The following is a 20,400-nucleotide window of genomic DNA, read 5'->3' on the forward strand; positions in this document are numbered from 1 at the left end:
TGAGAGGATGGGGAGACAAAGGGAAAGCTGCTTACCTCTGAGAAGTCGTCCTTGATCTTTGTGCCACAGACATTTGTCTTGAATGCTCAGCGCACGAGTTTAGGGTCCCCGTCCGTTGAAGGCTTACCTCGTGGAAGTCCTACATGGCTCCACCTGCATTACTGATTTTTTTTGCCAGCAGGCAGTGGCAGAAAATCCTGAGAAACGGCAGATATCTTCCCAAACCATGTTCTCAATAACGGAAGCAGTGCAAACCGCGCTGAAAACCACAAGTGAAAACAGCAGAAGAACACACCCCACATTGTCTCAGGTAGGAAATAACTGCCCTGAGCAATATGTCCTTCCCAGGGTGAACCCAATGTACCCAAGGCCTTAGGGGGAAGGCAGAAAAGGAACCCAAGACTCTTAGTACGTCTCCTGAGAATCGCAATTTCCATTTACTCCATGTCTTCTGGTCTCACAGGATGAGGCAGAGGTATAATTAATTCCTTCTCCATCTCTCTGCAAAGAGCTTTTCTCATATCTGTGACAAAGGAGAAAAACGTTATGATCGTGGGAGTCATTCCACAAAGCCACATGCGGTGAATTCACTATTACAGATAAGATCATTTTTATTCAAAAACACCTCGGCCGCAATGTTAACACTGCAAATATAGCACTGCACAAAAATTCAACTCAAGATAAAGGAAAAAAGGAAAAGGTGAGCTAAGAAGACGAATGAAGTTGACCAAAAGCATCTGCAACCATCTGGTAGATGGTTGTCCACAGCCATCGGATTTCATGGTCGTCTTTACTGATGAATGAATCCTGGAAGAACGGAAAAGATACACAACATGTCCACAACAACTTCTGAGGAGACTATTGAACAGAAAAAAAAAATAGAAACAGCAAGCGGCTAGTACGTCAATTTTGTCAACAGAGTAACATTAACATACTAGAAATTTCCACATTCTATGCAGCCCCAAGGTGGTGCTGGGTACATCCACTGATATTATTGAGGTGGCACAATGTCAGAGATAGTTAATAGACAAGGTACACCCGAGATGCACCCAGTTTGGATCAGCTTGCATATGAGTCTGCTGATACATCAGTACTGTTCTTCCAGAAGCAGACAGACTGTTATTCATTCCTCGGTGGAGCTGATGCTCTGTAAGGCTTTGCTTTTTTTCCTTCCCTCACTCCCCCTCTATTTCCAAGCTTAAATTTACACCCAGCAGCAACCTGCACCTCCCGGCGCACACAGCCCAGCCCCAGCCTGGGGAAAGACTGGCCGTGCAGCCCGGTGCCCGCGTGGCCGCCCGGCACCGCAGGACTACAGCTCCCAGCATGCCTCGGGACGGAGCAGTCCAGCCAACCTAGAGGGGCGTCGGCCATGTGCACAGAACCGCACCTCCTCCCACCGCCCTCTCTGCCCCCCCCCCCACCCCACACACAGCCGCTTCCCGCCCCCCTCTCCCCTGTCCATTCTCCCCCAGCCCCCCGAAGCCCCGCGCAGTGCAGACCCCACCGCACGCCCGGCTCGCTCCGGGGCGGCACCGACCACCAACCTCGTTGTGGCACTGCACCTCGGAGTGTCCTGGTTTCAGTTAGAAGAGAAGTTTCAGATAGAACAGAATTAATTTTCTTCCTAGTAGCTGGTGGAATGCTGTGTTTTGGCTTAGGATGAGAAGAGTGCTGATAACACCCCGATGTTTTAATTGTTGCAGAGCAGTGCTTATACCAAGCCAAGGACATCTCAGCCTTTTGCTCTGTCCTGCCAACAGGCAGGCTGGGGGTGCAGTAAGAGCTGGGAGGGGACAGACCCAGGACAGGTGACCCAAACTAGCCAAAGGGGTATTCCATAGCATCTGACGTCAGGCTAAACAATATATAGGGGTGGCTAGCCGGGGGGAGGGGGCCGGACTGCTCGGTTAGGCTGGGCATTGGTCAGCGGGTGGTGAGCAATTGCATTGTGCATCACTTGTTTGTACATATTATTATTATTATTTTCCTATTATCACCACTGTATTATTATTATTATTATTATTGTTATTATTACTTTTGTTATTATTATTTTCCTGTCTTATTAAACTGTCTTTATCTCAACTCACGGGCTTCACTTTCCATTTCTCTCCCCCGTCCCAGAGAGGGAGGGGGAGGGTGAGCGAACGGCTGCGTGCTGTTTAGCTGCCGGCCGGGTTAAACCACGACACGGAGGCACCGGGCAGCAGCAGCATGGGCCATCACAAAGTGCCTTTCTGAGGGCGGAAACACTCCCTGATTGGCTGCGAATCCAGGGCGGAATTTGCATCACGGAATACCTTCCCTGAGGGCGGAATCACCCCGATTGGCTGGGAACCCAGGGTGGACATAACGTCAGGCATGCGTTGGTTCCCAGCCTGGTACAAATTCGGCCGGTGCAGCTCCTGCTCCATTGAAGGGCGCTGCCTTTTTGCTGCGGGCAGGGATACTGCAGCGCCCCCCCCCGATTCCCCCTCCTTGGGCGAGGCAGCCGTCTCCGCACATGTGCAGAATCAGAGTGGCTGGCACGGCTTCCCGGAGCAGCGCTGATGTGCAAACTTAAAAAAAAGAAAAAACGTTAAAAAAAAAAAAAACACCACTCATATCTTTATGCATTTACACAGCTTTCCAACAGTTTTTCCAACATGTTAAGTTCCTCCCACTGTCCTGGCTTGATTGCCACATAGCCAATACCGCCCCTTGCTGTTCGGGACAAGCCATTCGGTTACGGGATTCTCCCGTTGTATCTGGTGTGCATTATGTATATTAGCATCCCCATAGCTACCATACTTGGTACAGTACGGATAATTCCCTACTCATGGATAACATTTCCATACCCAGGGGTCACTACTATTGTCCCGTGAGTTTTTATCAGTGTCGTTTAGAATGCAGCTTTGACAACATGCTATGTTGTAGCCAGGATTATGGGTAGGGAGCTCAACTTCAAAATCTGTTCCTGCCCGGGACTGAGTATGATGCATCATTTTTAGAATTCTAGAGAATCCAGACACAGTTACTGCTGCTAACAGAATAGCAATCGGGGACAAGGCCTCTTCAGTGTTTCTAGGCATCTGGGTGCAAATCCAACAACGTTGCGAGACAGAACTCGAGAGACGTTCTGGATTAATTGGGAATGCTGATTTTCTCTCCATCCTATCACTAACCCATTACTTAGATGAGCTTAAAATGCATCATCTTTCTCTCTCTCTCTCTCCCCACCCCCTATAATTATTAAGTAACCAAAATCATAAACTAATAAGAATTCTTCTGGTGGGGATTAAACACCACCCCTCCTCCTCTCTCCTCCTCCCACCCTTTCTTTTTCTCCGTTGTTTCCTTTGAATGGTTCCTTCTAAGGAATGACACGCCAGCCAAGCTGCTTCCAGTGCAACACCCTCCTCAGAAGCAAAACGGTAGTCAACTGACCTGCTCTGCTGCTGACGTCAGATAGACAATCTGCTAGGCAACTCCCCGCCTCCCCCTGCCAACCACCCCCAACACACACAGTATTTACGCCTTGACTTAATTCTCAGGGGTCAGAATCCATCCTCAGTGTGGACCACAGAAAACTACAAGGATGTTGCTAGTTTCTTCATCACCTGAAGAGACACAAAGAGGTCGACAAATAGACTACCAAACCAAAAAACATTCCTGTTTTTCCACTTTTCTCCACTCACCTTCCCAATCAAGGTTTAGCACTTCCATTTGCCATGCCAAGCCCAGGTCATGTGGGTAAGACCAAGAAAAAAGAACAAACAAACATGAAAACGGATGTTGTTTCTGTGACTGTTATGCATTTGCAGAGATCTTGGAGCCTAAGCACACAGTGTTTTGTGTTCAATAAATGTTACTGAGAACTTTGGTTAGGTTAAAGTCTGTCTTGCTATTTCCTTTTCCTTTCTACTTTCTAAGCTCACAGGTATTTCTTTCCCCATATTTATGACCATAAAGTTTCTATGAAGGTGTAACGGAATTGGGGCTAATTGCATACTGTAAAATTAGAGATCTGGGATTTACCTTTCAGGATACAGCTGCTTCTCAGTAGCAAAAGCAAATAACAGTTGTGAAAATACTCTGCATGAAGAAAGCATGACATGTAACAAACATTTATTAAAAAGGACTGTACAGACAACTTTAACAGGTTACTCCTGGTCAGAAGAATAAAATATTTAGAACACAGAAGCCAGTGAAACTCCAGGTATTGCTAAAATATCTAAATGCTAACATGGAAAACCTATGTTGGAGGACTTAGAAAACTGTAAAATAAGTACTTTCATTTATTTATTTGCAGTAATAAAAAGTCTTGACTTCTTGATTAGTTGGGTATTTAGAACAGCACCTCTATTGCTATTCTTTCACAAGCAGATTCTGTAACTTGAAGCCATCAGCAGGTTCAGTCAGCCGCAAGTGTGCTATTTAGAAAGCTAAAGTTAAAATTCAGTAAGCGCAAGTGTTAGAATTTGGCTTTTCTCTACAGATAACGGTGTCCTTGGCACTAAAGTTTGAACAACTACTCAACCCTGACCTGGGTGTGAATATTTCTGAAGTCATTAAACACAGTACAATGCTCTCATCCTTTTAGTGTGCTCTTATGGCAGGGTGGTGGCTTGTGAATTCTGTGCCACTTGGTTGCAAAAGAACAGGACTATACCATTTGAAGCAAGTGAGGAAGTAGGGAACAGCCCTGGAAACCATCTACAACAAAAGAGTCCAGTGATTCTGTTATCATTTGATTACTCATTGAAAAGGGAATGACAAAGCCAGGGTCAAACAAAAGGTTAGTAATATAAAAGTCCTGTAAACTATTCAAGGCTTAAATAGCCTCTCAGCATCCACAAGAGGGGTTTCTTTGTGGCTATCAAGAGAATCTAAGCTAAATAAGAATGAATTTAAGACAAATGAAGAAATATCCTGAAAAAACTTTAGGTACAAAGGAAGAGGCCATTGTTGCTTCACAGTGCAGAAGTGCCATAGTTTTATAGTAAAAACCGTTCTTCAGATAGCTTCCTTCTCTGATTAACAGAACAAGGATTCAGGATTTCATAATTATCTCTCAAGTCTCTTGAGAAAGGTGGCAGGGAGAAAAAGGGCCAAGGTTGTCACAAGAAGAGCTCCTCAGTTAACTTTCTTAATTAATCTGTGAGAGAAAAGATTAACAGTTCCCTAAGAAAGATACTGCTTCCCCCCCTCCCTATGCTCCCAGTATCCCTTATTAAATAATACGGATTTTGTCTTCTTGAAGTAGTTTGACTCATCCTCAGCAACAAAAACTATTCATGTGACTAAACTTCATAAAGGATGTGAAAACAAATGTCTAAACACTAGTATGTGATTGATACAAACACACTGTGTCATACACACTTTTTGTCTCTTTAAAGATAATCATAAAAAAACTTGTTAAACATGAGGGCACTAGGGACTAGTCAAAAAAATAAAAAAGTAAAAATACAGAGTTAGGAAATGGTGTTTAGGAATGATGTTAGGAACCATTAAGCATGCTTCAGTTTAGAGCTCTAGAGATCTCCAAAGAAACAAAGAACCTGGCAAAGTAACAGCAAAGTAAGAACAGCTAGGACTAACCCCATCTATTTTGGAACTTTCAGGACTGTAAGTCAGTTCTGCATATCTGTGCCTCTTCATGCACTACTTCATTGCAAGCCATTCACCCACTCTCCATTGTCACTACTTCTGAAACTTAGCAACATCTACCATAAAAGTATGCTGCTTCCATCCGTGCAGTTTGGAGGAAAGAGTCCATATGCTGTTCTTTAACTCTGTGTATGTTTTCCTTCAAGCTCAGTAGGAATTGCTCTGAGTAGGATACACAGCATATGGCCTCTATGACATTTAAAAACAGAACCCAGTATTTGTGTTGGAAACATGCAGAAGTATAGTTAGGACACTACTGCATTCTCGTGAAGGGAGGATGGGGTCATGCTCTCCATCATCACTCAGAGACCAAATCCCAGTAAAGCAGCTCACAGAATCTGCTTTTTACATGTTGTCAGGGAAACATAGTCCATATTCTGCCTCTGCTGTTGACAGATATTTATTTGGCTATCAAACATTAAAATAGGAGAATACTGACTGAACTTGGCATAAGCTATAAGGCTATATTCAATAAAATATTCATGTATTTTATGGATGAGTTTGGAAATTAATAGCAATGTTGTGATTTGGACAGCAAAAGTGTTTTATGTGTATTTGTAGAGTCCATAGCACTTAGCAAAGTTCTGACCAGAGACCTGGGACTTCCTTGTCCTTCCTTTTTAACAAGCAAAATTCTCAATATATCCACTCTAGCATAATAATACAAGAAAACATGGGCTAAAAAGAGAGGCTGAATGCAAACAGGCAGTCCCTGTCTCCTGAACTTAGTGAAAAGAATATATAATACTTAAGATCAGTTTAGTCAAAAAAGTTGGTGACAAAACTGGAATTAGAAATAAGTAAGTCTGAAGGCCCTGTTCTGTAGTTGGGTTGCTGCCACCCTCCCTGTTGGAGAAACTGCAGCTGCATCAGATGAAATAGGGAAGACAGAGATAAATGGAGGGGTCTGCAGGATCCTCTAATTGGGGTTCTTTTGTCACACATGCAGAGCAAGAAAAAAAAAAAAAACAGGATGAAATAAAACTAACTTCATAATGGCTTATTAAAAGATACAATAATGGGAAGTTTTGGTCAGGGAGAAAAACAACCCCTCCCCCCCCAAAAAATAAAAATAATAATAATAAAAAAAAAAAAGAAGCAAAAAACAGGCAGTTCTAGTGAAATACATCATTTTTTAGTTGATACTGTTACCAGCACATGTTATTAAACTTCCCTGTGATCCAACAGATGATACGTCTGCCAAAGATTTCTGCTATAGAAACCAGAAAGGGGAGACATGCAGAATGACTACCGTTGCAGTCTGTGGACATAGAAGTTTGGGGTATTTGATGCATGTTTCCTAGAGAACTACAGTGAGCTTGTTTGCCCTAGAGCCTAGGAGGACTACTGATGTATTCATTTAAACCTTATATTTAAATAAATTAGTCTTCTGACTGCTGAAAATAATATCACATTAAGATGCTAAAGATGACACAAATTCTGTAATTTTTAGTACTTCACACACAGACTATAACTGGATCCCTCCTCCAAATTTTAAGCCAAATTTGATGGAACGATACAATCAAACTCCAGTAAATCAAAATTCACTTGTGGCCTAAAATACACTGGTTTCTTGTATAAACCATTTCTTTTTTTCCTGAACATGTCCCATATTAAAAAAAAAAATAAAAAAAAAATGTTCTACTTGATACCCAAGCCTACACAATCATACCAGCATGGAAAACAAATTGTTCTTTCGTGAAACAAACAAACAAACAGATTTTTCTGCATCTCAAATAGTCTCCTATTATCAGAAAATAGGAAAATAAGAATAATCTTTTAGTAACATCTGTTTTTAGACATAAAAGCATTTGTAGTAATCACATTTGGCCAGTAGGTGTAGTCTGGCATTTAGGATACCTGTGTACGAATTCTGTGTTGCTTATGAGTCCAAAACATGGAATGACTGAAATGTTAAAATTGTAGCACCATTAGTACTTATTTTCTTAAAACTAAATCCTAAGGGCCAGAAGGAAATTAAGACAGGACAGGAACATTGTGCTTACATTGCATTGGATAGAAAACAAAGGGTTGGTCATACTTGAGTCTGCACTTCAGTAAAGTCTGGCCAAATTTACAGTTCTACTGGAAGGGTATTGGAAGAGGTCACATTTTGCTTGTCAGTCTTCTGGGTTTCATTCATCCTGTTTCCTCTTGGGCTTTTTGGGATTCCGAGATCGGCTCTTTGCTTTGCAGAGTGGACATATGGGTGCATTCCGATGAATTTGTTGGTGACACGATAAACATGCCTGAAATGCGACATCGCAGCCTTTTGTTATAAACATTTAAGTGGCATTGATACATGGGTTATTGAGTATCAATACTGCAAAAAATAACCAAGGCAAGACTTCTTGCCTTTAAGGGCAATTCAATGCTAAATTTTATATCCAGGTCTCTAGACTGTACAGTAACTTCAGGCCAAAGGAAAAAGTAACGTATCTCATTGTATTTAAACTACAGTTCAGCAAACACATGGGTCAGGCCTGTATCAATAATCTCAGAACTAAATTCCATTTCATTTTAAGCTTTCCATGTGTCTACAAGGGTAATAGTTCACTGAGTCAGAGAAGTTATAGTGAAGTCTGACTGCAATTTCACAGCATTCAAGGCAGAGAGGGTGATTAGATTAATTCTACATATTTAACACAAGATACAGCACTCTACCTTTTTGTTCCATACTCAGCCCTCAAGCTTCCATTTGACTGAAGTGTATTACTCTCAGAAAGGATTTTTGCTGACCTAACTCTAGATAGTAAGTACATAACTATGAAATACACATACCTGAGTTTGCCTTCCTAGTCCATGAATCTTTGAAACTAGGGTGGGATGGATAGTATGCAACTACTTTTCTGTTTCTACTGACTACAGAAAGAGCTGAGTATGACTGTTCAAAGTAGTACACCTCACTTAAGTGCTTATAGTTAGGTTGAACTAATCCACGCATTAATCTTGATTTGAAGATACCAAGAAGTACAGAATCAATAACCTTCTCTGGTAATTTCTACCACAAATAGTTGTATTTCCTCATAAAATATGTGCATTGCTTCTAATATGTATCCATTGTGGATTACCTCCCAGCTATTGGTCTTTCTTTTACCCAGCATCTTTCTTCCATGCCTTTCTCTCACATGAAACACAAAGTGAGAATTGCCTGCATCTCTATGGAGATTCTTAGGTCATAAAGGAGTCAAAATAAAGCCTTGTGAACCCTTGATGACTGGTGCTACTAGTTTAAGTCTGCTGGGATTGCTTTTGATATGAACTCCTGAAGAAAAAAAAATCAGAATCAGGACGCATCATTTTTACTTTTTGTAACTACTGATCAATTTTATAAAGATTGTATATTTCAATGACACAAGAGAAAAAACAGAACATTCCATCTCCTGACCTTCATTGGAGGTGGCTGTTGTCTGAAAGTTGCTGTCTGTCTGGTATCTTGTTTCCTAGCCACTTGCAGCTGTTGGGCAGCTGCTGCAGCTGCAGCCAGAGATTCTGGAATGGGAGGCTCCTGTGGTTCTGTCTGCCATTCTGCTTTCTGCTTTTCAAAGTAGCTAGACCAAAATAAATAAATAAATAAATAAATAAAGATAAACACCTTCTGGACTATTTCATTATTTTTAAGGGATAATTTGTGTTAAGATACAATGGACCATATTTCTCTATTACATTTCCCCATTAGAATCAAATTGCCTACATTTAGACACCTCTTGGACTAATTCTTAAATAGAGTTGCTGGTATGTTCCTCTACATTTGAGCACATCAGACAGATTTAAGAAGAATGGAAATGACTGTTAGCTTCTAAGGCATCTTGATTTACAACTAAATATAAAACTAATAGGCTAGAAAATATATACTGTACATACTTAATCTTTAACAGCTTTAGATGTACCACTGTCAAACTCTCTATTTCTATTTATATTCTGTTAATATTTTTAATGCAACAGATTTATGCATTTCTTTGTGGTGTCAAGCTGCTTTGAACAGAAAACTGCATTTCTGAAGAAATCCTGAGAAATCTTGAAAACTGTGTATCAGTTAAAGTGATGCCAAATGTGCTGGGCATTAAGAAATGCAGTTTTCTTAAAACATCAATTGCATTTAAAACTGATCTGTTAAACAAAGGACACTGCTCTTTGAATAGTAGCTAATTCTGCCACCTTCTAGGTTACGCCTTGAAAAATGAAACTGATGTCATTATCCAAATCTATTTCACATCTAGGGTAAACTTTTAGTTTTTATGGTCACAGGCAGATGTCTAAATGGCACTGCCATGTGCATGCAGCAAAAAAAAATAATCAAATATGACTAGCAGGACCACAAATCAACTGAAGAATAATTGCTTTGTATGCCTTTCTTGTATTGTCTTCTATCTCTGCTAAACAAGCAAAAAAAAAAAAAAAATCAGGAAAAAAATACCTTGTTAGAAAAAACAATATACAATATAAAATCTAGAGAAACAAATACTCTCGAATTTTTACACATCATATGTAGAGTTTGCAGCTTGGAATAATCTAACTTCCAACAAATTAAAATAATGTTATCATATACATGTGCTCCCACATCTCCTTTTTGATAACTTTCTTTTCATGCATACCTCTTAAGTTCTTTCTTCCACCTACCAAAGTAGAATGACAAAACCAAAGAATAAAATTAAGAGCTAAATTATTAGTTAGATTTATAAATATAAACCCAGATAATGTTTGCTTTGGAGACTTACTCAAGGGACAGTTTCTCTTCCTCCTCACACAGATCTGGCAGCCTCTGCAAGCCCAGAGTCATCCGCAGAGCATCTACATGCTCCTTCAGGGGTTTGTACTCCTCATGCAGGCGACGAGTAGATTCCAAGAGTTTGTTGAGATCATTCTCAGATTGCTTGATAGTGTTCTCCATCTGAAATAGATTCTCTTATAATTAATTAATTATAATTGTATTAATTTCCTTCTGGCTGGTGCTTCTTACTGTACTCTGGTAATGTTTGGTGGTTCTACTCAGTGATGAAGGTAAACTCTTGCTAAGAACTTCACAAATACCATATGTTTTCCCCAAATCCCTTTTCTTCAGAAAAAAAATACAAAACATAAAAACCAAACCAAAACAAAAAGCAATCAAAAGTCCCAGTTAGCTGCCTTCAGGTGCTGTATGAGAAGAGACTAACAGGAAGAATGGTTTTCTATGGGACTGTCAGAATGATGTTACTATGACTAATAGTGAGGTAATAGCTAGAATGGGCTTGGCAATATAACCCCTTCGTCCAAATGCTTTCTAAGCTCACATTATAAAATATCCCACCTTTCAGACAGGAAAAAAACAATTAGCATGAAGTAAATTTAATTGGCACTTTTTGTAGGATCCTAGGATGGTGCTGTAAAGTCCAGATTATTCAACCAATCATAGTTTGGTGTGTGAATTGCACATTGATGCATGCAATTCTACAACCTGTGGCTTGATTCATATACAACTGTCTTAGACTGCCTGCAGCTGGACTGTTGCATACCACATTAATATCAGCATGGATCAGACGCAGCTCCTCCACATGGGCCATCTTCTCTTGCAGCAGCAGGTCCATTTCCTGTTTGTATTCTTTCAGGTGCCTCTCCTCAGACTCCAATGCTTCAAATTCTGCTTTCAGTCGTGCCTTTATTTTTTCCATCTGCAAAGTCTTATTCCTGGATCCAAGTGATAATTACAAATATAGAGAGACAACAGAAAGTCACTGCAAAATATTTGTCAAGGTGTCACTTTATACATGAATAGATGGAAGAAGCAGGTAGCAGTAATAGACAAGAATGAAACTAAGCATGTCTGAAAAAACATAAGGTGAAATGAGAGAACTGAATTCTGGTCCCAGCTCTTTTGCTGAGCATTTCTAATGTATGAGATTATATCAAACTTGCATATACAGAATTATGAAATGAAGAGTACATTGTAAAAATGTAATAGTTACTGAAGATTCAGAGAATTTGTACTGAGAGTTCTACTGTATCAATTAACTGAGATTAAAACCTAGTTCCAAAGTAGAGAAATCCAGAAAATATGAAAGATTTAAAACAGGATTCTGAGATATTTAAAATGAAATGGAAGTTACTATAATATCCTATACATTGACTACTACTATGTGGACAGTAATTTGAACTGCTACAATGCTAACTTCAAGTTCAGATTAAAGCAAATTCCAGAGCAATGACATGTCAGCGTAGTAAAAACTCAAGATGACATTCACCACCAACATCCCACTTGTAGGTACACCGTGACAAGATCTTGGTTCTTTGTAAAATCTCGTACATTTCACGTATTTGTAAATGTTTCTACAAGTGTCCTGCATTCTAATTAAAAAAAAAAAAAAAAAAAAAAAAAGGGCCAATCTGTCATTCCATTGCAAAAGTGTTTAGAAACCCAGTCCATTTCTCCCTCTTCAAAGCTAACAATTAAGGGGTGTGAGTTTCAGTCATCAGACAGCTTTAAGCAGCAGAACAGTCTACTGCTCTTGTGATTCAGCAGTTGTACTAGTCATTGAACAGAGCAAACAAACTGTTCCTGTTCCTGGTCTTGTTTCTGTGATTCTGTGATTTAGTTAACCAAGAAACCTTAGTTATTTTTCCTGTACTTTAGGTTAGAATATGATATGCCATAACCCAGGTGTCAACAACACTTAAATGTTTATAACAAGAACCTGCAATGTCACATTTCAGGTAATTGTACAGTACCACCTCTGACCTTCCTTGTTATCCTTGTCTTTAACAGAGTTACTGTTTTCTCCTGCTCCAACCAAGATTCCAAAAGAAATTTTAGAGCTAGCCTGAGGACTCTTCTTTAAAGTATATGGAAAGTGTCTGTATAGATTCTATTCTTGCTTCTGACTATTCCTACCAGATCTCGCCTGTCACCCTCCCTCTTGGGAAGACTCACATGTGCCTTTGAATCCTTTGTTCCTGTTCTCCCAATCAGTCTCAATGAGTACAGTAAACACTTATGCCCCGAGTTTTGTTAATCCTTTTACTGACTGCCTCAGACATAACTGGCATAGGGAACTGGCACAACAGTCTTCCACCATTTGCTTTAGAGAATAGCAGAAAGCTGGGTCAGTCCCTGGGACAACTAATTCTCGTTATCTATTTCAAGAATTATAGCCAAAGTTGTTCTCTCTCTCACTTCAGGAGCTTATAAAGCTACAAGAAATAAAAACAGTATCATAAATAACTTCTTCGAAACATATTCAGAACTAAGAGGGAGTTGGTTCTCCCCCTCTATTCTGACCCTGTGAGACCCCACCTGCAGTACAGCATCCAGCTCTGGAGCCCTCAGCACGAGAAAGATGTGGACCTGTTAAAGCCAGACCAGAAGAGGACCACAAAAGTTATCAAAGTTAGCTGGAATGTCCTAGAATCACAGAATATCCCCAGATGGAAGGAACCCACAAGGATCATTGAGCCCAACTCCTGGCTCCAAACAGGACCAGCTAAAAATCAGACTGTATGTTTGTGAGTGTTGGCCAAACGCTTCTTGAACTCAGGCAGGCTTTCCTAATACCCAACCAGAACTGGCCCTGTTCCAGCTCCATGCCCTTTCCTCAGGTCCTGTCACTGTCACCAGAGAGAAGAGATCAGCGCCTGCCCCTCTGCTCCCCTTGAGAAGAAGCTGTAGGCTGCAATGAGGTAGTCCCTCAATCTCAGTACTCACTAGTCTGAAGAGTATTTACTAGTCTGAACATGAATATTGGATTTACACCAGTAAAAGAGATCATCTCTGTCTTCTATTTTAAATGTGGCAATATCCCACTAAAAAGTATCCTCCAACCATCTACTCCTGTTTTCATTCAGCCTCATTGTTTCCATATACTTAGCAATACCAGCTTTGATTACTGAAACTGGGAGTACTTGTCCCCAGTTTTATCCCTGTTTCCTCTCTTGTATTTATGGAATGCATTCACCCGAGAAAATGGAAATTGATCACTTTCCTCACTGTTACTAGTCACTGGCCTCTGTGCTCTGCCAAACTGCCACAACAAATGCATTGCAGGAGATTGTTTCAGACCAAATGATTAGCTTTTGGTATAGGAAAGAAAAAGTGCATACAAATTAGAACTCTGTTAGCATCAGGCAAAATGCTGTGATGTTTTGGGACAAAAACTGTGGTTGTGATTTCTACACTGCCTAATGAATTCTGCTCTCTCGTGTTCTTTGCCCTTCTATTTAAGTTCTTAGATTGCAATGGTAATGGTAGTCGCTAAATGACTACTTAATGCCACAGTAGGGCATTGAACAGTGAAAATAGCATTTGTGATGGGTAAATTCGCTCTCATTCTCTTTGATCTCCTCCCAGTCAGAACACTGAGGTCCAGCCTTTCTGTATTTGCTTAATTTTACAACTAGGGTTAGTTCTGTGAAACTACTCAATGCATATCAATAAGCATGTGCAGATACGTTTGGATTGGTGGCACATATATACATTTACTGACAACAGCAATTCCAGCAAATTATGTCTTTTTTTGAATCTATGTATACAGGTTTTGAGAATATAGTGTGTTTTTTTTTCCAGAATTCCATCAAAAACCCAGCTGAGCTGCCTTTAATAAATGATAGAGTGCAGCTACAGAAATTGGCAATTTCTTTGATTTTAATTGTGAGGACTTTTTTGTTTGTTTGTTTTTTTCCTTTATCTATAGAATAGTACATGGAATGCAAATTAAAATAAAGCCTGCCAAATCCATCAAAAGTTGTGTTTGCTTTGTAAAGATAAGAGTTTCTTATAGCAATTTTGAATGTTTTTTTTTTTTTTTTTTTCACAGAATGAGAAGACATTTTAAATAGGTAGCTTATTTGAACACATTTTGTGAAAGGAGACTCAAAATTGACAAGAATGCTGCAGGTAGGATTTGTTTTTGATTTTTTAAATTAAAATATATTCAAGCAAATTTCTTGATACCTCATTGTACAATAAAGGTAGTAATGTCAGCTTTACAGTACCTTATACCATAAACTAATATAAAAAATGTCTTAATTACAGTTTAAATGTCCCATTTGAATATACTGTCATAAAATTGAATGCACCATAAATTTCCAAATACAGGATACCACTTTGTCTGGAAAGATAATTTAATTAGATATTTAAAGCCAGTGTTAGAATATTTGTACCTCAAACAGTAATAGGCCATATTTAGATCTGTATTTTAAAGGAGCCCGTCCAATAACAGTTACGTAGAAAAGTGTTGTTCTTTTTCTGAAAAGCATGTGTTATGCCATCTCTTTCTACATGTAGTTTTGGGATGTTAGATAAAAATTTTTGCCTGATCTTGGTTCATCTTCATGGTATCAAGTGAAGAAGGCCGAGGCCCATACATTGCTGCCTAATTCACCTCTTTTCACAGGTGAAGTGTGCTTGCTAGAGGTGCTGTTAACAGCCAGAAAGATGTCTCTGCAGCCATGTGCGTGCAGGGCCAGGCAGCAGCACCTTTGTCCCCTGCTTCTCTCGCAAATATCCCCACTGATAGCCTGTCTTCAGTTGTCATGCCCCAAAACACTTCCTTCCACTCTGGGGTTACCCACCACCACCTCACCTTTCAGCTCCTGGCTACATACCAAATCACTTTCTTTGTAATGCATTCTGGCTTTTGGGTGCATGAATTCCTGCTAAATATAGACAGCTCAGGCCCTATCCTGAATATCAGTGTCCTGTGTCAAAGAGTGAAAATGTCCTACCTAAAGCTCAGAAAAATACATACATCCAACATGGGCACATATGGTGCTGTTCATTGTTCATGACTCCCCCCCTTCTTCAAGGCATTCTGCAATTCACCATACAAAGAACACTATGTACAAATTCTTCATGTGTCTTGTTGCACAGAAAAGCAGAGAGAGACAGCTGCCTGCCTTGTGGCAGATTCTCAAGATGATGGCAGAGAAAGCCCATGCTGTCGTGTCCTCATCCATCACCACCATGGCACTCTGTCACCCCAGTACATGTGGCCCTGCTCACCACATCAGGGTGGTGGCCAGAAACAGCAGGTAGGAAGACTTCTTGCTCTCCCTGCCCACCTTAGCCATCTCTCTGCTTCTGGGTAGAGGGCCACATCTCTGCACAGGAAAGGGAGAGTAGAAAGAAACCAGGTAAACACTGGCTGCTTCACAGGCTCAGATGCTCCCCCCTCCTAGCACACACACAAATTCCACACTCCCTCGCAGGCCGCAATCCCAGCTAAAGCTGACCTCCTGCACTGACTGCCCAGGGAGATCGGCCACCCTGACAGTTGAGCAGCCACACATCCTCCCACTGGTCTCTGCCTGGCTGTGCACAGACATACATGTCCTGCTCAGACACTTAAACATGCCACTCTCAGGGGCACATCCATCCTTGTCTTTTGCTGTCATGCTCTGTTTGCTTTCTGCCCTTCCTTTCCCAGCTTGTTAAGGCTCCTGCCAGGGAATGATGGGAGTGGGCAAGGCAAAATAATAGATTTATGACAGAGCGACTCAGGAATGTGAAATAATACTTCAAAACGCTTAAAAGAAAACACCTGCAGCCCAACACCACTCCCACACTCTTCCCTCTCGTGTTACGGTGTCACTGAGCTAATTCTCTGGAAATGTATGACCATCATTGCCCTTTGCTGCACCTTCTGCTGCCACTTCCCGGTTGCAGATGCTCCTTCCCTATTTAGAAAAATGTAATTTCATCTCTTATCATAAAGCCCAGGGGTGGTTTGCTTTCCCTCGGGGGCACAATAGGTACTTTCAGATCGATGCAACTCCTCCACTCCCCTGAGAAAGCCGTTTCATGTAACTGATGCGGCACAAAGCAAACGTACCTGATCTCCTTGATGCTCTCGAGTTTGCACATAATTTCTTGCTCATCTGCCATGCCGATTTAAACCTCCCGATTTAAACCTCCTGTGAAACGTACAAAATGCCAAGGAAAAACAACAACAACAAAAAAAAAACAACAACCATACAATAGACACAATGTAGTCACCCCCTCGGAGCATATGGTCTCTGAGCCTGTGCAGTAGGCTCTAGTGGGAGCTATGGGACTTAGAGTCCAGCTTCCTATTTCTGACTAGGCAGATAGTCAGCAGAAAGACTACAACACCCACAAGGCAAAGCAGAGCTTTCCTGCCCTTTTTCCTGCAACTACATTTGGAATCAATTTGTCACACCTTATGTCAAAGGTTGTTAGTAGTGCAAAGAGAGTAAAAGGTGACTTCCTGAGGTCTATGCAATAATTAACATTTAATTAAATCATTGGAATTATGGAATAAGCACTACAATCGTTGGATGTGTTTGTAATTTTGACGTAAAACATAAAAACATGCTGTAGCCATTACTACTACCATGCTGTTTTCTTGTAGGTACTCTGAGTGATGATGAGTGCATGTGGAGTTCAGAACAGATACATTTTGTTCTTTAGGATTTTCTTTTTTATTTCTGCCACTACACATAGCAGTCTTAGTTTTGAAAAGAATAACAATGCAAATAAAACAGCTAAATTGAGAAAAGTGACCATTTGCCATTCTAAGGACATTCTAGCCACGAATATCAAAGCACTTTGCTTTTTCACATGTTGGTGAATAGAGTCAGTCATTCCTCAGATAGGCAATTATTTTTCTTCAGCTTCTACAGTGTATTAATAATTATTTTTTAAGGTATGAAGATACCAGTTATATCTCAACACTTTGGAAGGTTAAAAGAAATAGCGCTTGCTACCTTTGGAAATGATGTTCATTGTCTGAAATAAATACAGAGAATCTGATGAGAAAGCAGCCATGAAAATGAAAGCAAACAATAAAACTGCAAAATGTTCTGTATTACAAAAGAGATGGAGGTTTGTAGAAGGGAATGTGACAGACTAACATTCCCTCTACCTTCTTCTGAGTTCTTGTCGGGAAGGAAGAATAGGCTTAAATTCCTGAATTCTGCTACTCAGCCAGTCTCCAAAGAATTTATGCTAGTATATACCTCCCCTGCCCTGCCCTGCTTAACAAAGATGTTTAAGCAAACCTTTTGTAACTGAGGCAGCAAATGTTTGTCAGTGGGATTTTTTTCTTCTTATGCAAATTACATTGAATAATCAATGTTGTGTGATGCAGATCAGACCCTGTTTCAGGCAGTGTGAGAAGCTGAGAAGCTAACTCTCTTCACAGGAGCTGCAGTTTGGCCTTTTTTTTTTTTTTTTTTTTTTTTTTTTTTTTCTTCCTGCTTTCACTGATCAGTGGGAATGAGCAATCCAGCAAATCAAGTCAGTCACGAAAACTTCAGAACTCATGGATGATATCAGCACCAGTGCACTGCAGCTTCCTGCTTATTTTTTTCATAATATATCTAGTCATCTTTTTAAATGCTTTTAGTTTCTAGTGAAGTAAATGGGAATTTGGAATGACCAAAGACTCCAGTTTCACATCTCCATTTATTTAAAAATAGCAAAAATTATCGTTTTTCATTAAGCACAGGTAAGCAGAACATTTTTTTTTCTCTTTGGTTTACCTGCGTTCTGTGACTTGGTCTTTAACATTCTCTTGTTCTCTATGACAGTATGTTTTCTCTGAGTGATTTTGCTGCTGCTTCTATTTACACTGCTTTGGAGCAGAGACCCCATTTTTATACTCACCTGTGAAGTAATATCAATTTGCATGAAGTCATAAAAACAACACAAAGCTCAGAATGTCATGCATTATTGCAGTAGTTGCTAACTGAACTCAGACAGTCCAAGTAAAATAGCTGGTTCCGAGCTAAAAATTGATCTTAGAATCTCTTTATGTGCCACAGAGCACTAGCCATCACGATGAGCACTGGTTGAGGTTCACCTCGTGCCTGAGCAACTGGCAGCTGTGGTCAGTCTTCTCAGACAAAAGATTATGGATCTGTTTATCACTAATAATAATTAATAATTAATAATCAATAGTTAAAGAGAGTTAAAAACTCAGGATGACTTGCACAAAACATCTACATTCTTTTTCTAACAATTCCACTAGACAATAAATTAAGAAATATATTGAAAATTTCAAACATTATAAAAAACATATTTCAGATTCTCTTATGAATCTTCCAATTAATGATTTGAGGATTTATATGCATTATACAAGTCCAATTTTTGTAAATGTATTCTTGCAGACATAGTTCTGGAACCCGTAATGAATAAATAGCAGCTCTAACTTACTTCAAAGTGGTCACAAAGGTTGATACTTACAGTGTGGATTTAAGAATTTATGTGGATTTGATAATACTTTTAATAATGTAGGGATAGAATACTTTTAATAATGTAGGGATACTTTTGATGTTAGATAAACAATATATGAGAAACAATTCTTTCTACCCTTTCTTCCTTACCTCCAGGACAGAATCTTTAATCCACCTCTCCAGTGTTAAAATTCAGATCACTTTTCTGTCTGTGCTATTCTTGTTTAATACTCTGCCCGTTAAAACATTATTGGAGCATTTTTGAGACAATCTCCTGGGACTAGCACATGCTTTATGCAAGTTGTTCTCTCTCCTTCATTTTCCCAGAAGAGTGAGACTTTAACTTTTTTATATAGCTTATTTTAAATTTTTTTCTTCTTACTTTATTTACACAAATCTGTTTATATAAAAGCAAGGTCAAAGAAATACCACTTGTACTCAACACACAAAAGTCAACCATGTGAGCGTGAGGTATGTTAGGTCTCATTTTAAGCAATTAAAAATATAGGTGTGCTATACACATGATGGTAGGAATTTGTTAACTTTACCATTTGTGCAAAACTAAAAACCTCTGCAGAATAACAAAGTGAAGAAACAATCCTCAGAAGTATTCAAAAGAAATGAAAGCCTGAGGAAAACCATTTCATATCAGTAGGCAAATTCCCATTGCTTTCACTAGGTCGTAAGTCAGACTCTAGATAAATAGTAAGTAGTCTTTTGGAGCATGCATTTATCTTGAGTTCAGCATCCGCGTGAAATCAGTGCCTGCTGCAGTAAGATATCCTCCTCTTTCCTCGATTGTGGAATCAGCATGGCTGTCATCCTGTGCCCTCTTCCCTATGCTGCCTTTGAAGTACAGTGAATCTGCTTGGCATTTTCTAGCCTCTCAGCTCACACTGTTTTTTTGAAATGCGGTGGCATTTTTCTTTTCGTTGATGAAGAATACAGTCCTTTAAATGAGGCTTCTGCTATTGCTGCCAAATTTCTGAACGACTTTTTCAGTGTAAACTTTCAGCAAAGTGACAAAAGAGGAAGAGGAGAATATGTACTTTCACCACTGCTATCAGAGGTAACAAGGTGAGCAAAAGGCGCATTGTACCCTTGAGAGATAGGTCAGTATCCTGATTGTGCACTCTGAGATCCCTACTGTTTCTAGAGATAGAGATGAAAAATCCTGTTCCAGATTGTAAAGTGAAGAATCGGTATGTCATGAGGCATGCTGTTTTATGGGCAGAGCAGAAGGCCAGGTTTTGTCCATCTGGATTACTCTTTCAGCTCTGATGCTAATACTGGCAGTCCAAGCACATTCAAAAGGTGGCGTTCAACTTTTTTCTTAGTAGGTTTGGGCAAGTGTCTTAATCTCTCTGTGTTTCACTTTTTGTTGTATACAAAATAGGTCTGACAGTTCTTTAAATTATCAGAAATCACTGCACTGATGTTTCACATCTACTCTGCTGCTACGTATAAACTTTGATGTGTCGGATATAAATAACGATCAGTTTTCTCCCAGCACACAGGTAAGATTTTTTCAGTGGGAGATGTGGGACTAAAGCAAACAACTGCCATTGAAAAAAAACTCCCAGT

The 20,400-nt window shown here is 39.9% G+C and overlaps 1 protein-coding gene and 1 long non-coding RNA gene across 3 annotated transcripts; one reads left to right on the top strand and one right to left on the bottom strand.

The window, feature by feature from the left end:
* Window positions 1–816: 816 nt before the first annotated feature.
* On the top strand, window positions 817–7,896 carry LOC311443824. Its single transcript, XR_014697522.1, has 2 exons — window positions 817–1,149; window positions 1,244–7,896. It is a non-coding gene; the product is annotated as an uncharacterized lncRNA (long non-coding RNA).
* On the bottom strand, window positions 6,763–16,673 carry ZC4H2 (zinc finger C4H2-type containing). Of its 2 annotated transcripts, none has more exons than XM_084534339.1 (5): window positions 16,452–16,673; window positions 11,145–11,316; window positions 10,368–10,540; window positions 9,038–9,200; window positions 6,763–7,898 (listed from the first exon to the last, which is right to left on the bottom strand). In XM_084534339.1, exons 1-5 carry the CDS (start codon window positions 16,502–16,504, stop codon window positions 7,785–7,787), a joined length of 675 nt encoding a protein of 224 aa, XP_084390465.1. In that variant the 5' UTR covers window positions 16,505–16,673; the 3' UTR covers window positions 6,763–7,784. The 2 variants fall into 2 exon arrangements, with proteins under 2 accessions (XP_084390465.1, XP_084390466.1); XM_084534340.1 differs by lacking the exon at window positions 16,452–16,673 and adding an exon at window positions 12,920–13,396.
* Window positions 16,674–20,400: the final 3,727 nt, after the last annotated feature.

The sequence above is a fragment of the Aythya ferina genome (assembly GCF_964211825.1).
Source record: "Aythya ferina genome assembly, chromosome: 13".
NCBI classification, from domain to species: Eukaryota; Metazoa; Chordata; class Aves; order Anseriformes; family Anatidae; genus Aythya; species Aythya ferina.

Excerpts from the sequence above, each read along its gene's own strand:
- ZC4H2 (XM_084534339.1), bottom strand. The coding sequence starts at position 16,504 with ATGGCAGATGAGCAAGAAATTATGTGCAAACTCGAGAGCATCAAGGAG. Across the intron at positions 10,541-11,144 it reads TCCATGCTGATATTAATGTG|ATGGAGAACACTATCAAGCA; the intron begins GTATGCAACAGT and ends AATCTATTTCAG. Across the intron at positions 7,899-9,037 it reads AACAGCCACCTCCAATGAAG|GCATGTTTATCGTGTCACCA; the intron begins GTCAGGAGATGG and ends GTCGCATTTCAG.